Source organism: Physella acuta, unplaced genomic scaffold (genome assembly GCF_028476545.2).
Source record: "Physella acuta isolate Inbredline_101_S28 unplaced genomic scaffold, ASM2847654v3 ptg000123l, whole genome shotgun sequence".
In the NCBI taxonomy this organism is placed as follows: domain Eukaryota; kingdom Metazoa; phylum Mollusca; class Gastropoda; family Physidae; genus Physella; species Physella acuta.
Window position 1 is genome coordinate 1 of NW_026731642.1, and position 19422 is coordinate 19422.

The 19422-nt window shown below is 38.8% G+C and overlaps 1 protein-coding gene and 1 long non-coding RNA gene across 2 annotated transcripts; both read left to right on the plus strand.

Moving 5' to 3' along the window:
• The first annotated feature begins 84 nt into the window (after window positions 1–84).
• LOC131934913 (uncharacterized) lies at window positions 85–1607 on the plus strand. The gene is made up of 3 exons (XR_009385853.1): window positions 85–191; window positions 428–500; window positions 1198–1607. It is a non-coding gene; the product is annotated as an uncharacterized LOC131934913 (long non-coding RNA).
• Window positions 1608–8847: 7240 nt separating this feature from the next.
• On the plus strand, window positions 8848–19422 carry LOC131934935 (solute carrier family 22 member 3-like). Its single transcript, XM_059291205.1, has 11 exons — window positions 8848–9078; window positions 9361–9524; window positions 11113–11343; window positions 12537–12733; window positions 13106–13196; window positions 13484–13626; window positions 14173–14307; window positions 14520–14608; window positions 15058–15166; window positions 15931–16003; window positions 19175–19422. Exons 1-11 carry the CDS (start codon window positions 8895–8897, stop codon window positions 19367–19369), a joined length of 1611 nt encoding a protein of 536 aa, XP_059147188.1. The 5' UTR covers window positions 8848–8894; the 3' UTR covers window positions 19370–19422.

The window sequence follows — 19422 nt, forward strand, 5'->3', positions numbered from 1 at the left end:
AAATAACATTATATTATATGAGTTCGATTTAAGTTCTAAATAGTCCATGTAATATGAAATACAATTTTTGCTTTAACTTCAGATCGTTTTCTTCTACCATCTGCTTTGGCTACATTCGGAAGATGCGCAATAGGCTGCGCATACACCATAATCTATTTTTATACTTCTGAAAACTTTCCAACAGTTCTAAGGTAGTCTCTAGCTTTAAAATATCATCGCTTATCTTTTTTTTTTGACACATGTAATATAATTTTTTTTTATCTTTAAAGTGGGTATTCAACACAATGATATGGTTAAGGCTAAGAATGATTTAGTAAGAGTTCAATGAATGTTTATATTTTTAGTTAGTTGGTGGGTGGAGGGGTAATGGAGGTAGGCTACTTCTTTTTTTAAATTTCAGGAACCTACATTGTATTTTGTGTTACAGAAATATTAGTATTGGAGCCTGCAGTTTTTGGGCACAGTTTGGTAATTTTTTGGCACCACAGCTGAACTATTGGGTAAGTCTCAGGGGTTATTTCTCTTCTAGGGTTTCTTTCAAACAATTTTCTTCGGGGGGGGGGATACTTGAAACATAAAAAGGAGTGTGTGGGGGGGGGGGGGGGTGAGGCGCTCGTAAAATTTCCATTTGGGGAGAGGGGAAGAGGGAGGAGGCGACACATGACATTTGTTCAAGGATATATTTTTAATATAAACTATATTTTCTTATTCGTCCGCGGAGTGGGGGGGGGGGGTTCGTTTACTAGAACTTTGAGGCGTTAATAAATGTTTTTTTTTTAAATTGTTATGATATTATTATTAGTTTTCCGTACTAGATCATAGCTGAGTGATGCCACAAACACCCCCCCCCCCCTTTCCACTCTAATCACTGACCTCAAATGTCAGTGAATTATCACTAATGATTATATATATTTAAATTCTCTCAACCATGAAAAGTTATATTTTAGCATTGTATTTGAAAACACTTTTGAATTAATATATTTAAGTTTTCTAAATCATAAACAGGAATCTTTTTTTTTTTGAATAAACATGTCTCAAATGACTGAGTCATTAAAATTGAAAATTTTAATTCTACTTATGAGTGAGCTCTAACAATGTGTTAACAATAATAAGTAACGTTCTAAAAACTTGTATTACGATCACGTATTTTTAACGGAACAAACCCAACCTTCACCCCCCCCCCCCCCTCTCACACAGATGCTGGCACTCTGGGACATCGATGCCGTGCTTGTCTTCGGTCTGCTGTCAATTCTGGCCGTTCTAGTGCTACTTCCGCTTCCAGAGACCCACAACAAAGTGTTGCCGGACCTGGTCCAGGAGCTGGTCATCATTAAAGAGGGGGGCGTGGCCAATGGGGGAGCACCAGGGGAGAATATGAATGGGAGGAATTCAAGGGAGATAACCCAGGGGGTTAATTTAGGGAAGGTAACCGATGGGGAAAATTCAAAAACTATGGAAGAAATTAACAATCACTGAATTCATAGAAGCTTTTGATCCAGCATTAGGATATTTTTTATTTTTTTTTCTTATCAATTATTGTTTGTACACATTATTTAATTTATTTGTAACTGTATACAATACAAAATAATTTTTAAACGTTAAATAAACTCTGGGAAATAATATTTGAAAATGGATTGTTTGAAGTTTAAATTGCAAAAAATTTAAGTTGAAGCGTTTCATTTAACCCACATAGTATCCATCCTTCTTATAATATTACTAGGCATGCTGCCCAGCTTCGCTTAGGCTTTCGAAAACATTGAGAATTTGCATGCTTAATTAATTCGCCCGAGGGTCGGTCTACGACCTCAAGAGTTATGAAGAGGTTTAATCCGTGGACATTTTTTTTCGATTTATAGCTCATATAAGGTACCGGTCAGTCGAGGTCAGTTTTGACCCCCTCATCGTAGACTTTTCGGCCAACCGGCCCCCGTGTTCTGTCGCCCCAAGGCAAGATCCTGCCAAATTTGAAGCGCCTGCGGCGCCGGGAAGTGCCCTATCGGACACCCGACAATCTAGATCTAGATCTAGATTCCTAAAAGAATTTTTTTTTAAGTTTAGCCCGAGCATAATAAAAATAAATACATTAACCAAGTTAACTTGGTGTGTCTCGAACCCGCACCACCTGCGTGGTTTAATGTACACTAACATCTTCGCTATTTTGGCAGATGACGTCAATAGTTAATGTATAAGCAATAGTGACGTCACAGTTTTATGCGTTCTTTTTCACATATATTAATGCTTTTCCGGTTGCATAAATAATACTGTTTCTCTACATTCGAATACGCCTTAAATTTTTATTTTTCTTCTTTAAATAAAATTGTGGTTATACATTTAAAACATCTAACATATTATTTTCAACAAAAGTCCGTAAAAAATTCTCGATATATCGCTGCCGATTCTGACGTGATGTCCGGCGAAAATTTTTTGCGGACAGAGAAAGAGAGAGAGAGAGAGAGAGATGTGCGCACATTGGGCTTTTATAAATTAGGATTTTTCTTTATATCAAAATATCAACAAAAAAAAAAAAAAAATATTTTTCTTTATCACAAAATCATTTCCGCTAGACATCAGATTATCAATTAATTAATTACATTTTCAGGTTTTTAAAGTTGTAATTAAACGTTTTGCTTAATGTATACATAAATCCTTGTCAGTGAATGAAAGGCAATGTCAGAAAGAATAAATTACTATTATAAACCTGTATCAGTCCTCACAAGCCGATGATGACAACTGTAGTACTAAAGCGAACATGGCAAGGCAAACTGATGTGTAAATTTACAATACATGACTGAGTCGATTGAGCCAAGTGATAGCTTCAAACAAGGGAAATTTTGATAAGCCATCTTGACGTATAATTTATTGGTAGTGAAACTCCTGTTATATGTATGCATAGCTGTCAGAAGACTCTGTAATGTGTGTCATTTACCTAGTTATGTAACAGTTATCCCTCATTAGCCTTTCATAACACTCCTCACTGATTAGTTAATAAACATTCTAACACATCAATTTCCCGTCATTTGATTAACCCATTACCGTCCCATCTTCTCATTAACTCTTTACCATCCTCTCATTTTTCACACCTAATTAGTCCAAGGCTGTTGTCATTCTTAATTGTTTGCCAAGTTCAAGCCCTAGTTAAGAATTAATTTTAACGTTGTATGCAATCTCAATCGTCTTTAAGTTATTATATTGTTGCTAGAGTTAGTTTCAGAAAGAAAACACATTGAAAGCCTAACCAACTACATTTCCTCAACTGCTCCAAAACCGTACGACTTCACAAGATTATTTTATTTTTTATTTTATTTGTTGATTAAATATCTGTTACAAACTAAAATTTAGAATTAAATGTGAGAGGTTATTCAAAATATTAGAAGGTGGACTTTTTTTAAACACCATAATATTATTACAGGTTTATAGTGGTGAACAAAGCTCCACTATTACAAGTGGTGAACATAACACCTTTATAATAAGTTTGTTGAGATGAAAAAAACACCATCATAACAAGTTTGTAGTAGTGAACAAAACATCATTACAACAAGTTTGTAGTGGTGAGCAAAACACCATTATAACAAGTTTGTAGTGGTGAGCAAAACACCATTATAACAAGTTTGTAGTGGTGAACAAAACACCATTATAGCAAGTTTGTAGTGGTGAGCAAAACACCATTATAGCAAGTTTGTAGTGGTGAGCAAAACACCATTATAACAAGTTTGTAGTGGTGAACAAAACACCATTATAGCAAGTTTGTAGTGGTGAGCAAAACACCATTATAACAAGTTTGTAGTGGTGAAGATAACACCGTTATATCCTGTTAGCTGTGGTGAAGATAACACCGTTATAACAAGTTAGCGGTGGTCAACAAAAACTGGCGTAGCGTAAATAGACCAAATTCCATATACATGGGTTCCAGCGCGTAATGAGATGATGTGCAACAACCAACTCGACCAGAGATTGTTGTGGAATTTAACTTTGTCTTTTACCTCAGGTCAAGAGTTTCTTCCAGGCATCTCTACCGCCCCCCGAACGAAATGGAACCGCCCCCCCCCCCCGAAAATTTTCGTCCGTCCCCCCGAAAATTTTAAGTGCCCCTCCCCCCCCCCCCCCCCCGGAGAAAAAAGTCTGGAATAAACACTGCTCTGGTCACTGAAGGCAAAGGCGTAGGCAGGCTTTTGTTATGATGGGGGTAGGGGGGTGGAGATGGGGAAAAGGCGCACACACACACACACTATATATATATATATATATATATATATATATATATATATATATATATATATATATATATATATATATATATATATACAGCACCGCAGCAGACACGTAGCAGAAGGCCATGTACTATAACATCCCGAACGAATGGAGCAGGCACCGATTACCTCACATTTCTGTGAAAGCTGATGACGTATTTGTCATGCATGTTCTAACGACACGCCACAGTGTTAGTCACTAAAAATAAAACTATTGTGTCCAGAGAATAATTAACACATTAACACCAAATGCACTTGTTGGTCACTAAATATACAACGATTGTCTTCAGAGATAAAATAACACCAAATACACATGTTAGTCACTAAAACTATTCAGAGTTTCTTCCAGGCATCCCTTCGGGGGGGGGGGGGGGGGGTTAAGCCCCCCCACCCGAACGAGATGGAATTTATATAGTAAACATATATTTTTACTAGTGTCCGCCCCCCCCCCCCCCCGGAGGAAAAAAGTCTGGAAGAAATACTGAAACTATTTTCTCCAGCGATTAATTAACACAAAATGCATATGTATTAATACAGGTACGTGGGAGTTGGGTGTGTTGGGGAGTGGGAGGGGGGGGGGGTGGGTGGGGGGGGATACAACGCATAATGAACACAAAAAATAACACATGTATACGACAAGTTACTGCTATTGGCTATTGGTTCAGTTTTCTTAAAATCAAACACACACACACAGACACACATATATAAATACACACATACACACACACACATGCATACACACACACGTGATACAAAAATAATCTCATTCAGTGGTGTAATTTTACAAGTCCTGAAATTTGGTTGTTCTATATTTTAACCTAGCCCAAAAGTACACATCGATAAATGGTGGTTAAGGTGTTGCCTGATGCATAAATAAAATTACTCCACGAAATTGTTTTTTAAAATAAAAATAAAATGTTTACTCGTTTGTGGCCATGGAGGGATGGTGTGGTCAGCACTGTGCTCAGTGAGACAGGTACCCCTTAGAGCTGGGTGGACTCAGCAACGTTCTGCAGTTACGAATCCGAACCGAGATTCGAACTCTAGGCCTTCTATTAGACTGCACCGCCCCCGACATTCCTTAATGAAGATAATTAGTTGTTTTTTGTTGTTGTACAAATGATTTTGAATGACATTAACACTAGATTAATGATGCTTCATTACGTCGTTTAACGATTCTATTTTTTTACCCTTAAAGTGTCAGCTGTTGTCTTTTAATCACATGAGTGCTGAATGTATATATCAGCTAGAGATGGATGTCAGATGGTTTATTAGACTGTCAACACGTTTTGTGGATTTGGGTATTCTTATAAATTTTGTTGTTTGGTGAGTAGGTTGTTTTGTTAATCTGTTGGTGAAATGTTTTGCATGTTGATAGTCAAGGTGGTGGAGGTTCAAGGGAGTAAGTTTTCACATCGGTAGGTTGTCGTGTCTAGTGGTAGGTTATCGTGTCAGATTGGTAGGTTGTCGTGTCTAGTGGTAGGTTGTCGTGTCTAGTGGTAGGTTGTCGTGTCAGATTGGTAGGTTGTCGTGTCTAGTGGTAGGTTGTCGTGTCACATTGGTAGGTTGTCGTGTCACATTAGTAGGTTGTCCTGTCTAGCGGTAGGTTGTCGTGTCTAGTTGTAGTTTGTCGTGTCACATTTTAGGTTGTCGTGTTCATTGGTAGGTTGTCGTGTCACATTGGTAGGTTGTGTCTAGCGGTAGGTTTTCGTGTCACATTAGTAGGTTGTGTCTAGCGGTAGGTTGTCGTGTCACATTGGTAGGTTGTCGTGTGGTAGGTTGTCGTGTCACATTGGTAGGTTGTCGTGTCACATTGGTAGGTTGTCGTGTCACATTGGTAGGTTGTCGTGTGGTAGGTTGTCGCGTCACATTGGTAGGTTGTCGTGTGGTAGGTTGTCGCGTCACATTGATAGGTTGTCATGTCTAGATGTAAGTTGTCGTGTCACATTGGTAGGTTGTCGTGTCACATTGGTAGGTTGTCGTGTCACATTGGTAGGTTGTCGTGTCACATTGGTAGGTTGTCGTGTCACATTGGTAGGTTGCCCTGTCTAGCAGTAGCCTGACGTATCACTAAGATGGGCATGAAGAGATCAGACATTTTGTGACGAAGGAGAGTAAAAAATGTCAAAACAAAATCGTGTCATCATTTTTGGACATCTAATGTCATATTTCATGGACAGCCGTGTAAGTGTTAAGGTGAAACCATCACGTGTCTGAAAACTAGGCCATTTAACTAAGTCATTACATTCATGGTAAGTTTCAGACAAACCATTAACTGACAATTCTGATACTAAGAACAGATGTTTTATTTATAGCATGTCACATGTTTTCTGCTGTATATGGTAAGCTAATCCACGTTTATCAAGACACTGCGTGTGTATATTTCACTAGTGGATTGAATATTTCAATGAAACGTAAGTGTTGGTCATGTTTGGTCAGTTCTTTCAGATGATTTTTGTGAAAGTGTAGTTTGTTTCTAGTTGATTAATTCACGTGCTAATTAGCTTAAAGTTCATTTGTATGTTGGCATGTGGTCCGCATTTCTCCCTCCCCGTCTCTCTATCCCTCACCCTCCATCCCTCTCTTCCTCTCTGTGCGGGATGAAGTAGAGTTTATTGATTTCATAACTATCGTAATTTAATAGCGTTTACGCGAACTGTTTTTTGTTGTTGTTTTTTTTGCTATTTCAGTAGCGTAGCGAGGGGGGGGGGGGCATTTGTCCCCGTGCGCCGACCTTAGGGGGCGCCAAAATGGGTTGGAAAAATAAATTGAAACGTTGAGGGGGGTGCATATCGAAAGTTTGAGGTGGGGGTTGCAAATCGAATAGTTTGTCCCCTGGCGCCGGGAAGGGTCGCTACGCCTCTGTGCTATTTAAACACATCATGTTCACATAATGTTGGTCACAGGCTTTAAATGTTGTAGAGAAAATAAACGATCCGTTTGCAAACGTTTGCAGTCAGCAGAAAGTATATTCAGTTCAGTGAGAATATAGATCTATTTACATTGAATGTGCCATCTTGTCCTATGTAGTAAAAGTAAAGTCTCCTTTTCGAACCTGACTATCCACAGAGCAAGTGAAGTTAACCTGTTTCTGTAATTTCAGCATATCAGAGGCGTAGCGAGCCTTCCCGGCGCCCGGGGACAAACTTTCAATTTGGCGCCCCCCTCGGAAACAACCTTTCAATTTTCAATTTGCAACCCCCCCCCCCCCATCAAACATTCAATTAGCACCCCCCCCCTCAAACTTTCCATTTGCACCTCCCCTCAAACTTTCAATTTGCACCCCCCTCAAACTTTCCATTTGCACCCCCCCCCCCATACATTATATATATATTTTTCTATTTATAATGCAAAACTGCAGCTAAAATTAAATTTTAATTTGTTTTTTCCAACCCATTTGGGCGCCCCCTAAGGTCGGCGCCCGGGGACATATGTACCTCCCCCCCCTCGCTAAGCCTCTGCAGCATATAAAGGTTTAGTGTGTTTTTATGTAGAATTTGTTCTGGAATTCTTGTCTGTTTTGACGTGATGTGCTGACCTACTTCAGATCGTGGTCACCACAACAGTGACGACAACTCCAGGTCTGTTATTAAAAAACTGAAGGCTCTCAATCAACAACCCAGTCAAACAATGTCAGTTTCATGAAATTAGAGTCAAACAATCATAAGTTACAAAATGCTAAATAAATTGACCACTTTAACATAAAGTCAACACAAATTATTTAAAATATTCTTGAGTCATCAGAAATTTAACTAATTAAGTTTAATTAAGACAGCATCTGTTTACTTGTCCACCTGCATCTTTTAAATTTGAATTGAACAACGTCATCTAGAGGTAAAAACTAAATCTAAATTTAGACATTTATCTATTCTTGACCAAGTCATTAACCGTGACCGCCAGTCACAAGTCAAGTATTACCGCAGTCAACCAGAATTTTTCAAAATAAACCAGGGTTATTGTCGTGTTGCAAATGTCAAGCAGTCATCCAGTCAGCAACTTTCATTAAACGTGAAAAGTCAAGCAGTCATCCAGTCAGCAACTTTCATCAACGTGAAAAGTCAAGCAGTCATCCATTCAGCAAATTTCATCAACGTAAAAAGTCAAGCAGTCATCCATTCAGCAAATTTCATCAACGTAAAAAGTCAAGCAGTCATCCATTCAGCAACTTTCATCAACGTGAAAAGTCAAGAACATAGTACAACGTCAACCACGTTAAACTTTAGGTCTCCAGACTGTTAAAGTCACTCAAACAAAAGTCAAGTCTGATAAGTCAACCAAAGTCAACTTAAGTCAAAGTGGATTAACTATCAATTAGCCAGTCATAGGAAGTCAAACCTAACCAACCCTTTATTCAAAATCAACTTAGTCAAAATAAGCTGTTCATTGATTCAAGTGATGTCAATGAAAGTCAACTTAAATCCACCAAAGTCTACTTTAGTCCACCAAAGTCAACATAAGTCAACCAAAGTTAACCATTCACCCAAACTCAACTTATGTCAATCAAAGTCAACTAAATTCACCAAAGTCAACTAAAGTCAAATTCAGTCAAGGTGAATCCACCAAAGTCAACTTGTCCACCAAAGTCAACTAAAGTCAATCAAAGTCAACTTCAGTCCACCAAAGTCACATATCCCAGCACTGCCCACCATGACGTACAGTGTGGACAGCCTGGAGAACCTGATGACCGCTCTAGGAGGACGTGGCAAGTTCCAGTTGATGGCCCACGTCCTGATAGCGTCTTCCTACATTAGCCTGGTCTTTCATCACGTCATCATGGCCTTCCACGGGTCACCGGTACCCCACACGTGCATGGCCAATGTGGGGAACTCATGTGAGTATTCGTGTGAGTCATTATTTAATGTGTGTGGCAATTAAGTCCTCATTTAATGGTTAGTGTTGGGAATTCATTAAGTCCTCATTTAATGGTTAGTGTTGGGAATTCATCAAGTCATAATTTTATGGTAAGTGTGGGGAATTCATTAAGTTCTCATTTAATGGTCAGTGTGTCAATAAATGAGAGTCATCGTTTACTTGTGCAGTTTGTGGAAGTTTTCCTTTACACAAGTCACCATTTACGTCAGGAACTGTAAGGTTTTAATATTTTATTTTTTAGCGGCAATCTTTGAAGGAAACCTGACCAATGACGTGACTAACACGTCCCACTCGCAATGCTCGACTACTTTTTACTTCTCTGACGGCCGTAACGAGACTGTACTGTGTACGGCGGGACAGTGGATGTACACTCCTGTACACAACGAGTGGAACATCGTCAGCCAGGTCAGTCTTTCATTTTTATGAGCTTTTTTAAGTTTATAAATGTCTGTTTGTTCGTTTGTTTGTGGAGGATTTGTGGCAAATCTTGTAACTCGATTTTAACCCTTTTCTAATGTATCGATTTCGTTCATATTTTCCAGAAACATTAGTCTCCAATGACTATGCAGGTTATTTAAATTTTAATCTAGTTAGACATTTTATTAGTCAATGCAATTTAATTGAACGATTCCAATATTCAATAATAAAAGTGGAGACAACAAGATTAAGTGCCAATGGGTCTGAATCAGCTAGTCGACCAGTTGTCGGATAGGGTTTTAAAGCAAACAAAATAAGTATTGGTTGCTCGTGAAACCGCCTTTTTGTGTGGCAAAAATTGATTTTATTTAAGAAGACAAATTAGTTTTATTTCCTTTTTTTCACCTAATTATTATTATAAAGATTGTATATTAGTTTTATTAGATGCACTTTATGGGTCATCCACAACTGAAAAGCTAGAAATCTATATATACTACTAAAACTCAAGTTTGTTTACATGTTTGAATATTTATTTGTTTTTTTTTTGTTGTTGTTTTTTTTGTTTGTCTGATTGACTACTGTAGAATCTCTACGCTATATGGAGAACTGTAAAATAGTATGTAGGTAGAGAACGATTTTTGTTTTCAGACAGACTGTAAATCACAAATTTATTTAAAGACTTTAATTAATTTATTGATTTATTCATAGGTAGATTAACCACATTAATTTTAAAGAACAATGGCTTAACTTTGACTGAATAGTGACTTTTGATAACTAATTTTTTTGTTTGTTTTTCTGATTTGTTATTGGGGAGAATCTGCATTATGTGTAGAGTTGTAAAATAGGATTTTGGGTGGTAAATATTGTTTTAAACACACTGTTAATTACAAACTAATTTAAAGCCGTTAATTAATTTATTGATATATTCATAGGTAGATTAACCACATTAATTATAAAAGTTTAGAACAATGACTTAAGTAATAGTAAAAAGAATTATTTTCTTTTTACAACAATGTTTTCAATTTTTTTTTTTCTTAAGGCCTACATGTGAATGATAAGGTTGACTATCAGGACCTCGCGGGGCACAGGGCAGGTGAAGTAGAGTTCACCTGTTTCTATGTTCTCAGCATATGAAGGGATAGTGTGGTCAGAGCCATGCTCGACCGGAATCGTTTTTTTTTTTTTAATTCAAACATGTCTGAGACTTGGCGGGACACTGGGCAGGTGAAGTAGAGTTTAGTAGAGTTTTTAAAATATATAAAAAACGTCTTTTTTAATGTGGGGTCTGGTTATTTTGGGATGATAAGTGCTGACAGACGTGATGTCATTTATGGATGACCCCCGAAACCCACAGTTATCTAACTAGATAACGGGTAGTCTAGGACTCTATTAAAAATTCTGATTAGTGAATCAGTGAGTGAAGCATACAATTTGTTTGACTAAAGTGTAAAAAAAAATCAAATTAAGAAATTAAGTGGGAGTGCTTTTCATTCCCACAAGACTGTGTGTTCAGATCACGTAAGTTGAAACTAGTGTACGCATTGAATTTAATCAAACATTTCGCTATTGATTCCAGTTCGATCTCGTCTGCTCCGATGCTTACCTTGTCAATCTGGCAACGACCGTCTATTTCTCTGGCGTCACCATCGGTGGTCTCGTGTTTGGGGATCTGGCTGACCGGTACGGCCGTCTTCCCGTCATGCTCTTCACCCTCTACACGTCATCGGTCCTGGGGGTCATCATCGCCTTCTCTGTCAACTACACCATGTTCGTGGTCCTGAGGTTCATACAGGGGATGTTGTTACAGGTAATACAATAGCTGATGTTCAGGTAGTACAATGGCTGATGATGTAGATAATACAATAGCTGATGTTCAGGTAGTACAATGGCTGATGATGTAGGTAATACAATTGCTAATGATTCAGGTAATACAATGGCTGATGATGTAGGTAATACAATTGCTAATGATTCAGGTAATACAATGGCTGATGATGTAGGTAATACAATTGCTAATGATTCAGGTAATACAATGGCTGATGATGTAGATAATACAATTGCTAATGTTCAGGTAATACAATGGCTGATGATGTAGATAATACAATTGCTAATGATTCAGGTAATACAATGGCTGATGATGTAGATAATACAATTGCTAATGATTCAGGTAATACAATGGCTGATGATGTAGATAATCCAATTGCTAATGATTCAGGTAATACAATGGCTGATGATGTAGATAATACAATTGCTAATGATTCAGGTAATACAATGGCTGATGATGTAGGTAATACAATTGCTAATGATTCAGGTAATACAATGGCTGATGATGTAGATAATACAATTGCTAATGATTCAGGTAATACAATGGCTGATGATGTAGATAATACAATTGCTAATGATTCAGGTAATACAATGGCTGATGATGTAGCTAATACAATTGCTAATGATTCAGGTAATACAATGGCTGATGATGTAGGTAATACAATTGCTAATGATTCAGGTAATACAATGGCTGATGATGTAGGTAATACAATAGCTGATGATGTAGGTAATACAATAGCTTATGGTGCACGTCATTGAATTAATCATGATGCAGTTAACACAATGATTTTTGATGGAGATAGTTCAACCTACAGGGAAATGAAAATATTTCTTAACTGTAAAATCTTTAATGTATGTGTAATTTTATGCGTTTTGAGATTTAAGAATTGAATATTTTAAAATAGAATTGTGGATGCTTTTCAAATTTTAAAGAACCAAAACACAATTTTTTTAGCATAGTAGTTTTTTTTCAAGAAAATAAAAAAAAAAAAGAAAAAAGAGAAAACCAACGTAGCATATACTTAAAGAAATATTAGGAGCCTGTGTTGTTTAAAAACTCTATACTTTCACATCTGCAACCATGCGCTCTGCCGCTCCACCATTTCTTTAGAAAGTTAATTTCTACTATGTATCTACGGTATTGCTACAATTATATATGAATATTTAAACTGATTTCAGGGCCTCCAAACGTCCGCGTACACGCTGGTGATTGAGCTGTATGTGGCCAAACATCGACCGTTTGCTGGAGTCGTGACGGAATGTTTCTTTGGTTCCAGCGTCATCGTCCTCGCCGGTCTGGCGTATCTGTTGAGGAACTGGCGACATCTGCAGATTGGGATCAGTGTAGTGGGGGTCACAGCACTGGCACATCCTTGGTGGGTTGTTGGGTTATTGTTGTATGTTGGTGGGTTGTTGGGATATTTTTGTATCTTGGTGGGTTGTTAGGTCAATGTTGTATCTCATTGGATTGTTGTTCAATGTCGTATATTGGTGGGTTGTTGGGGCTGTTGTATGTTGGTGGGTTGTTGGGCTGATGGATCTTTGTGGTAGTTGGTCAGTTTTGTATCTTGGTGGCTTGTTGGTCAATGTTTATCTTAGTGGGTTGTTGGTTAATGATGTATTTTAGTGTGTTGTTAGTCAATGTTGTATATTGGTGGGTTGTTAAGCTGTTGTTTCTCGTTTTTTTGTTGGGCTGTAGTTGTATCTTACTGGATTGTTTGGGCTTAATTAAAACTCAATACTTCAAGGATCGTTCCTGAATCTATTCGATGGCTCATCATGAAAAGAAAAACAAAGAAAGCTTTCAGCGTCATCAAGAGAGTCTGCAAATTCAACAAGGTATTGTCTCCCTTGGACACACTCCTGCACAACTATTGTAGTTGTCTCCCTTGTCTGTATCCACACACAATTATAATTGTTACCTCCCATCGTCCACACATGTACACAACAATCCACTGTCCATTCTTCCACGCTTAACTTTTACACTTTTATAACCTCAGCTTAACAAATCAGATCAATAATATATGCCAACACAATACTATACATGAAAAGATAGTTTCCTATAAAGTAGTTTAACCAATTCTTTATTCTCTCCCCTTACCACTGTTCCTTTCACAATGGAACAGATCCCAGTCCCTGATAAAGAATGGGAGATAATCAAAAGGGAGACGAACAAATCAACAGCTGGACCAATCAGACAGTGTAATTTGACTGACTTGATCCGCAATGGACAAATGAGACAAAGATCTCTCATTCTCTTCTACATTTGGTTGGTGAATAATTTGTTGTGCTTAGTGATTAGCTTGTTAGTTTGTCGGTTTTTTTTTTTTTTGCGTTGGATTTGGAGGGATGGGGTGAATTTCACGTTTAGTATGTTATTGTTGTTGGTTTGCTATGCCAGATGTTTTTAAATTGGTGATGGTTGTGTGCCTACCATGGAGAAAAACGAATTGTCCCTCAACATGAAAAACCCCTTAAAATAAAGTTCCCTTTTCGAACCTGACGGTCCAAGGGGCAAGTGAAGTAGAGTCCATCTGTTTTTTGTGACCTCGGCATATGAAGGGATAGTGTGGTTAGCATTGTGCCCAGCTGCCTTTACTTTCCCTAACGTGAGTTAGGTACCCATTAGAACTGGGTGGACTCAGGGACGTTCTACTGACTAGAACCCGTATTTAAACTCGAAACTTTCGGGTTAAAGTCTAGAGCTTTAATGTATCCTTTAATAAAAAGGTTAGTTAATTAAGTTCAAAAGGAAGTTTTGATGCACGATGTAGGCAATTTTCACCTCAGTAAACCAAAATGTCGTTGTCCACAGGCTAGTGATATCAACCTGCTACTACGGCCTCACTTTCAAACTATCCAGTCTCCATGGCAACCCCTATCTGCTCTTCTGTATCGGAGGTGTGTTCGAGACGTCAGCGTATGCGCTGAGTTTGCCCATGATGAAAATGTAAGCTGCCTTCAATTTCTGATGGTCATTTAAAAGTTTTTAGTTAAAAAATAAACTCTATTCTAACCGTCAAGTACTTTATACTTTTATCTAAATTGCTGTGTCTTTGCTTTTGTTTAATTTTTTAAAATATATAATTTCAAATCTGCAGCTTTGAATTCATTTAATGATCGCATGAAACTGTATAATTACTGTAATTGTCTGTATTTCAGATTTGGTCGTAAAAAACCCCTCCTGGCAACCCTGATAATAGCAGCTGTGACTTGTATTGCAGCCGGATTTATGAATGATTATTTATCTGGTACGGACATGGATTTGTATAGGATAAAAACTGCACTAAAAATATATTTACATTAAAATGTACAGCCAACTTACAGCATTACGCTTCCAAGCAAACGAAAACATATCAGATTACAAAATTTCATTTTGTAACAGACCAGGATATTTAAAAAATTATTTGTCTTTCCTTCCGTCCTGCAGTTTGTGGCCAAATTTGTAACTTTAAATTGACCAACTTTTAAAGCAGCGGTTTGTTACAGCCTCTCCAGCTAAAATATTTGTCTTTGAAGACACTGCACACATATCTAATTTTTTTATCAAAAAAGCATTGTCTGCTCTTGAAATCTCATGCACTTTTTAGCGACCAATTCATCTACTTATGAAAGCAATTTTATTTTATTATCTTTAAAATAAAAGCATTTAAAATATAATTATAATGACTTTATAAATATGTGTTGTATCCATCTTCAGGCTACAGCTATCTAATAGCTGCCCTGGCCGTGGCGGGTCGGTGTGCCGCGAGTTGCCAGTTTGCCATTATATTTGTGTACACGTCAGAGATCTATCCCACAGTCATGAGGTAGGAAGTAGATAAAAATAGCTTGGGACTTTCAAACAGTGTTCGTTTTTAGTTAGTTCAATGTTTCCAATAGTGTAATTCGATAGAAGAAATAATTTTATCATGGACAATACAACCTTCTTATTTCTTTAAAGACTTCATCTTAACGTTAAATTATTTAAAATCTGACAATGATGTCTTCAGTAAGACAAATGTTGGAGAGTTGATAAAACTAGTTGTTTTTTTTTTTTGAGTTGGCAATGTGGTTCAAAATGTGTCTGATACGGTTAGATGTGTGAGTGGAGTTTTAGAAGTAAAAATCAATGAAGTTAGAACGTTCGTGTGGCTCGCTGCCTTCTCCATTGACTGGGTGATTATGGGATTCTTTATTAGGCGAACACTAGGTATACAACTATACAAAAGATCTAATGAAATGGGCTATGAGAACATCCAATGGACTGGGCTATGGGAACATCGGATGGCTTTGATTTTAAAACATCAGATCTCTGATAACATAAATCACTAAAGGCATAACACTTTAATAATTTACATAAATTTAAGTTTGGACGTTCTTATGGTAAAGTGAGGGGACAGACACTCCACTTCGCCGATGTTTCTAAAAAAAATTATATCTTCTATCGTTTCATTAGACAATCTCGTTCAAATGGAATAATGACTTGTCTATACACTTTACAAACTTCCACTTTATTTAACTAGTATTTTGTATTTTATTATTGCTGTTGTCTATAGCAGGTATGCGTCTTCTTTTTTTTTTTACTCCACAGAAACATTGGCATGGGCGCCTGCTGCTTCTGGGCTCGTGTAGGTGGTATTGTGGCCCCACAGATAAACCACTGGGTAAGTGTGGGTGGTATTGTGGCCCCACAGATAAACCACTGGGTAAGTGTGGGTGGTATTGTGGCCCCACAGATAAACCACTGGGTAAGTGTGGTGGTATTGTGGCCCCACAGATAAACCACTGGGTAAGTGTGGGTGGTATTGTAGCCCCACAGATAAACCACTGGGTAAGTGTGGGTGGTATTGTGGCCCCACAGATAAACCACTGGGTAAGTGTTGGTGGTATTGTGGCCCCACAGATAAACCACTGGGTAAGTGTGGTGGTATTGTGGCCCCACAGATAAACCACTGGGTAAGTGTGGGTGGTATTGTGGCCCCACAGATAAACCACTGGGTAAGTGTGGGTGGTATTGTGGCCCCACAGATAAACCACTGGGTAAGTGTGGGTGGTATTGTGGCCCCACAGATAAACCACTGGGTAAGTGTGGGTGGTATTGTGGCCCCACAGATAAACCACTGGGTAAGTGTGGGTGGTATTGTGGCCCCACAGATAAACCACTGGGTAAGTGTTGGTGGTATTGTGGCCCCACAGATAAACCACTGGATAAGTGTGGGTGGTATTGTGGCCCCACAGATAAACCACTGGGTAAGTGTGGGTGGTATTGTGGCCCCACAGATAAACCACTGGGTAAGTGTGGGTGGTATTTTGGCCCCACAGATAAACCACTGGGTAAGTGTTGGTGGTATTGTGGCCCCACAGATAAACCACTGGGTAAGTGTGGGTGGTATTGTGGCCCCACAGATAAACCACTGGGTAAGTGTGGGTGGTATTGTGGCCCCACAGATAAACCACTGGGTAAGTGTGGGTGGTATTGTGGCCCCACAGATAAACCACTGGGTAAGTGTGGGTGGTATTGTGGCCCCACAGATAAACCACTGGGTAAGTGTGGGTGGTATTGTGGCTCCACAGATAAACCACTGGGTAAGTGTGGGTGGTATTGTGGCCCCACAGATAAACCACTGGGTAAGTGTGGGTGGTATTGTGGCCCCACAGATAAACCACTGGGTAAGTGTGGGTGGTATTGTGGCCCCACAGATAAACCACTGGGTAAGTGTGGGTGGTATTGTGGCCCCACAGATAAACCACTGGGTAAGTGTGGGTGGTATTGTGGCCCCACAGATAAACCACTGGGTAAGTGTGGGTGGTATTGTGGCCCCACAGATAAACCACTGGGTAAGTGTGGGTGGTATTGTGGCCCCACAGATAAACCACTGGGTAAGTGTGGGTGGTATTGTGGCCCCACAGATAAACCACTGGGTAAGTGTGGGTGGTATTGTGGCCCCACAGATAAACCACTGGGTAAGTGTGGGTGGTATTGTGGCCCCACAGATAAACCACTGGGTAAGTGTTGGTGGTATTGTGGCCCCACAGATAAACCACTGGGTAAGTGTGATGGTATTGTGACCCAACAGATAAACCACTGGGTAAGTGTGGGTGGTATTGTGGCCCCACAGATAAACCACTGGGTAAGTGTGGGTGATATTGTGGCCCCACAGATAAACCACTGGGTAAGTGTGGGTGGTATTGTGGCCCCACATATAAACCACTGGGTAAGTGTGGGTGGTATTGTGGCCCCACAGATAAACCACTGGGTAAGTGTGGGTGGTATTGTGGCCCCACAGATAAACCACTGGGTAAGTGTTGGTGGTATTGTGGCCCCACAGATAAACCACTGGGTAAGTGTGGGTGGTATTGTGGCCCAACAGATAAACCACTGGGTAAGTGTGGGTGGTATTGTGGCCCCACAGATAAACCACTGGGTAAGTGTGGGTGGTATTTAATAAAGCGAGAGTGATCTCCCCTAAACTTTCTCGAATATTTTTAAATAATACTATGGGGATGGCAACTGGGGATATACAAATGATTTTAAATCCATTTTTAATTATTTAAACTTTTAAAAATAGAATAGAATCTCGTAGAAAAAAAAAGAATTGCGCACCAAGTACCAAGTGATCAGCAAACAATATATGTATAATAGCGCGAAATATTAGTACTTCATAAATTCATATGCGCTCTTTGAGAAATTGTAAATAACGTAAAGTACTATGGAATTTACTCAAAATTTTACAAAAAATGCAGATAATTAGATCTGTTACTTATATGTGAAATTTTATTTATCTATCTAAAACAGTACTCAAGTTATAGGCTTTTTAAAAAACCAATAGTAGAAATAGTTCCACTTCCGATTACCGGAAATTGCTGAAAAGTTGAAACAAATTTCATATAATACTTATATATGACATTTCATCAACATAGCTATAACGGTACTCAAGTTATCGTGTTTACAGACACACATTCACACAACACACACAGACATACAGACAAAATTGCAAAACTATGTTTTTCCGACCCAGGAAGGAGTAACACGTCGAGATTTCTGAAAATCTCGAATTTTCGTTTTGCACGACTACAATATTTCCAATATACATCGTATATACGAGAAAGTAAAAGGAGAAACAATTTGGCAGTGTGTGTGGGGGTGGGGGGGAGGTGCTAAGGTTTGTTGAAGTGTGAAGTCATTTTAGGGGTCTTACATTTTAAGGGAAATGATCTTTTGGGAAGAGGGTAAGACAAAGACAGTAGCGTAGCGAGGGGGGGGGGGGGCGGGGGGAGCATATGTCCCCGGGCGCCGACCTTAGGGGGCGCCAAAATGGGTAGGAAAAATAAATTGAAAGGTTGAGGGGGGTGCAAATTGAAAGTTTGAGGAGGGGGGGTGCAAATCGAAATCTCGAAGGGGGGGGGGGGGTGCAAATCGAAAGTTTGAGGGGGGAGTGCAAATCGAAATCTTGAGGGGGGGGGGGATGCAAATCGAAAGTTTGAGGGGGGGTACAAATCGAAATCTTGAGGGGGGGGGGGTGCAAATCGGAAAGTTTGTCCCCCGGCGCCGGGAAGGGTCGCTACGCCTCTGAGACAAGCGGTCTAAAATCATAACGTCGTTTGTAAACAACAACATAAGGTTAGGGTTAGGGATAAATTCAGGTCAGGTGTAGAGTATGACAAGTGTTAGAGTTAGAGTGGAGATACTAGCAGTAAATCTGGAAAGTTCTTTTAATGTAATTGATCAGTACAAAGCTACCATAATTCTAGAATTTTCTAAAACTGTTGGTTTAGTTAAATTTATAGACTGGAATTTGTGTCTTTGTTTTCTGAAGCTCAGAATTTTTTTACAGACTAAAGCCCTATGGAACGTCGATGCTATTATCATATTCGGCGTATGTTCGTTCATAGCTGCCCTAACGCTGTTCCCTCTACCGGAAACACACAACCAGAACTTGCCAGATACGATTCAGGAAACAGAGACCAAAAACACTGAGCAAGACCATGAAGCTTTCGAGTTTAATCTAGTATCAGACAAAATATGTTAATTTCTTCACGATTCAATAATTCCTTTTTTAATACGTTGTATATATTAATAGAT

Excerpts from the sequence above, each read along its gene's own strand:
- LOC131934935 (XM_059291205.1), top strand. The coding sequence starts at position 8,895 with ATGACGTACAGTGTGGACAGCCTGGAGAACCTGATGACCGCTCTAGGA. Across the intron at positions 13,197-13,483 it reads GAGTCTGCAAATTCAACAAG|ATCCCAGTCCCTGATAAAGA; the intron begins GTATTGTCTCCC and ends ACAATGGAACAG. Across the intron at positions 15,167-15,930 it reads ATCTATCCCACAGTCATGAG|AAACATTGGCATGGGCGCCT; the intron begins GTAGGAAGTAGA and ends TTTACTCCACAG.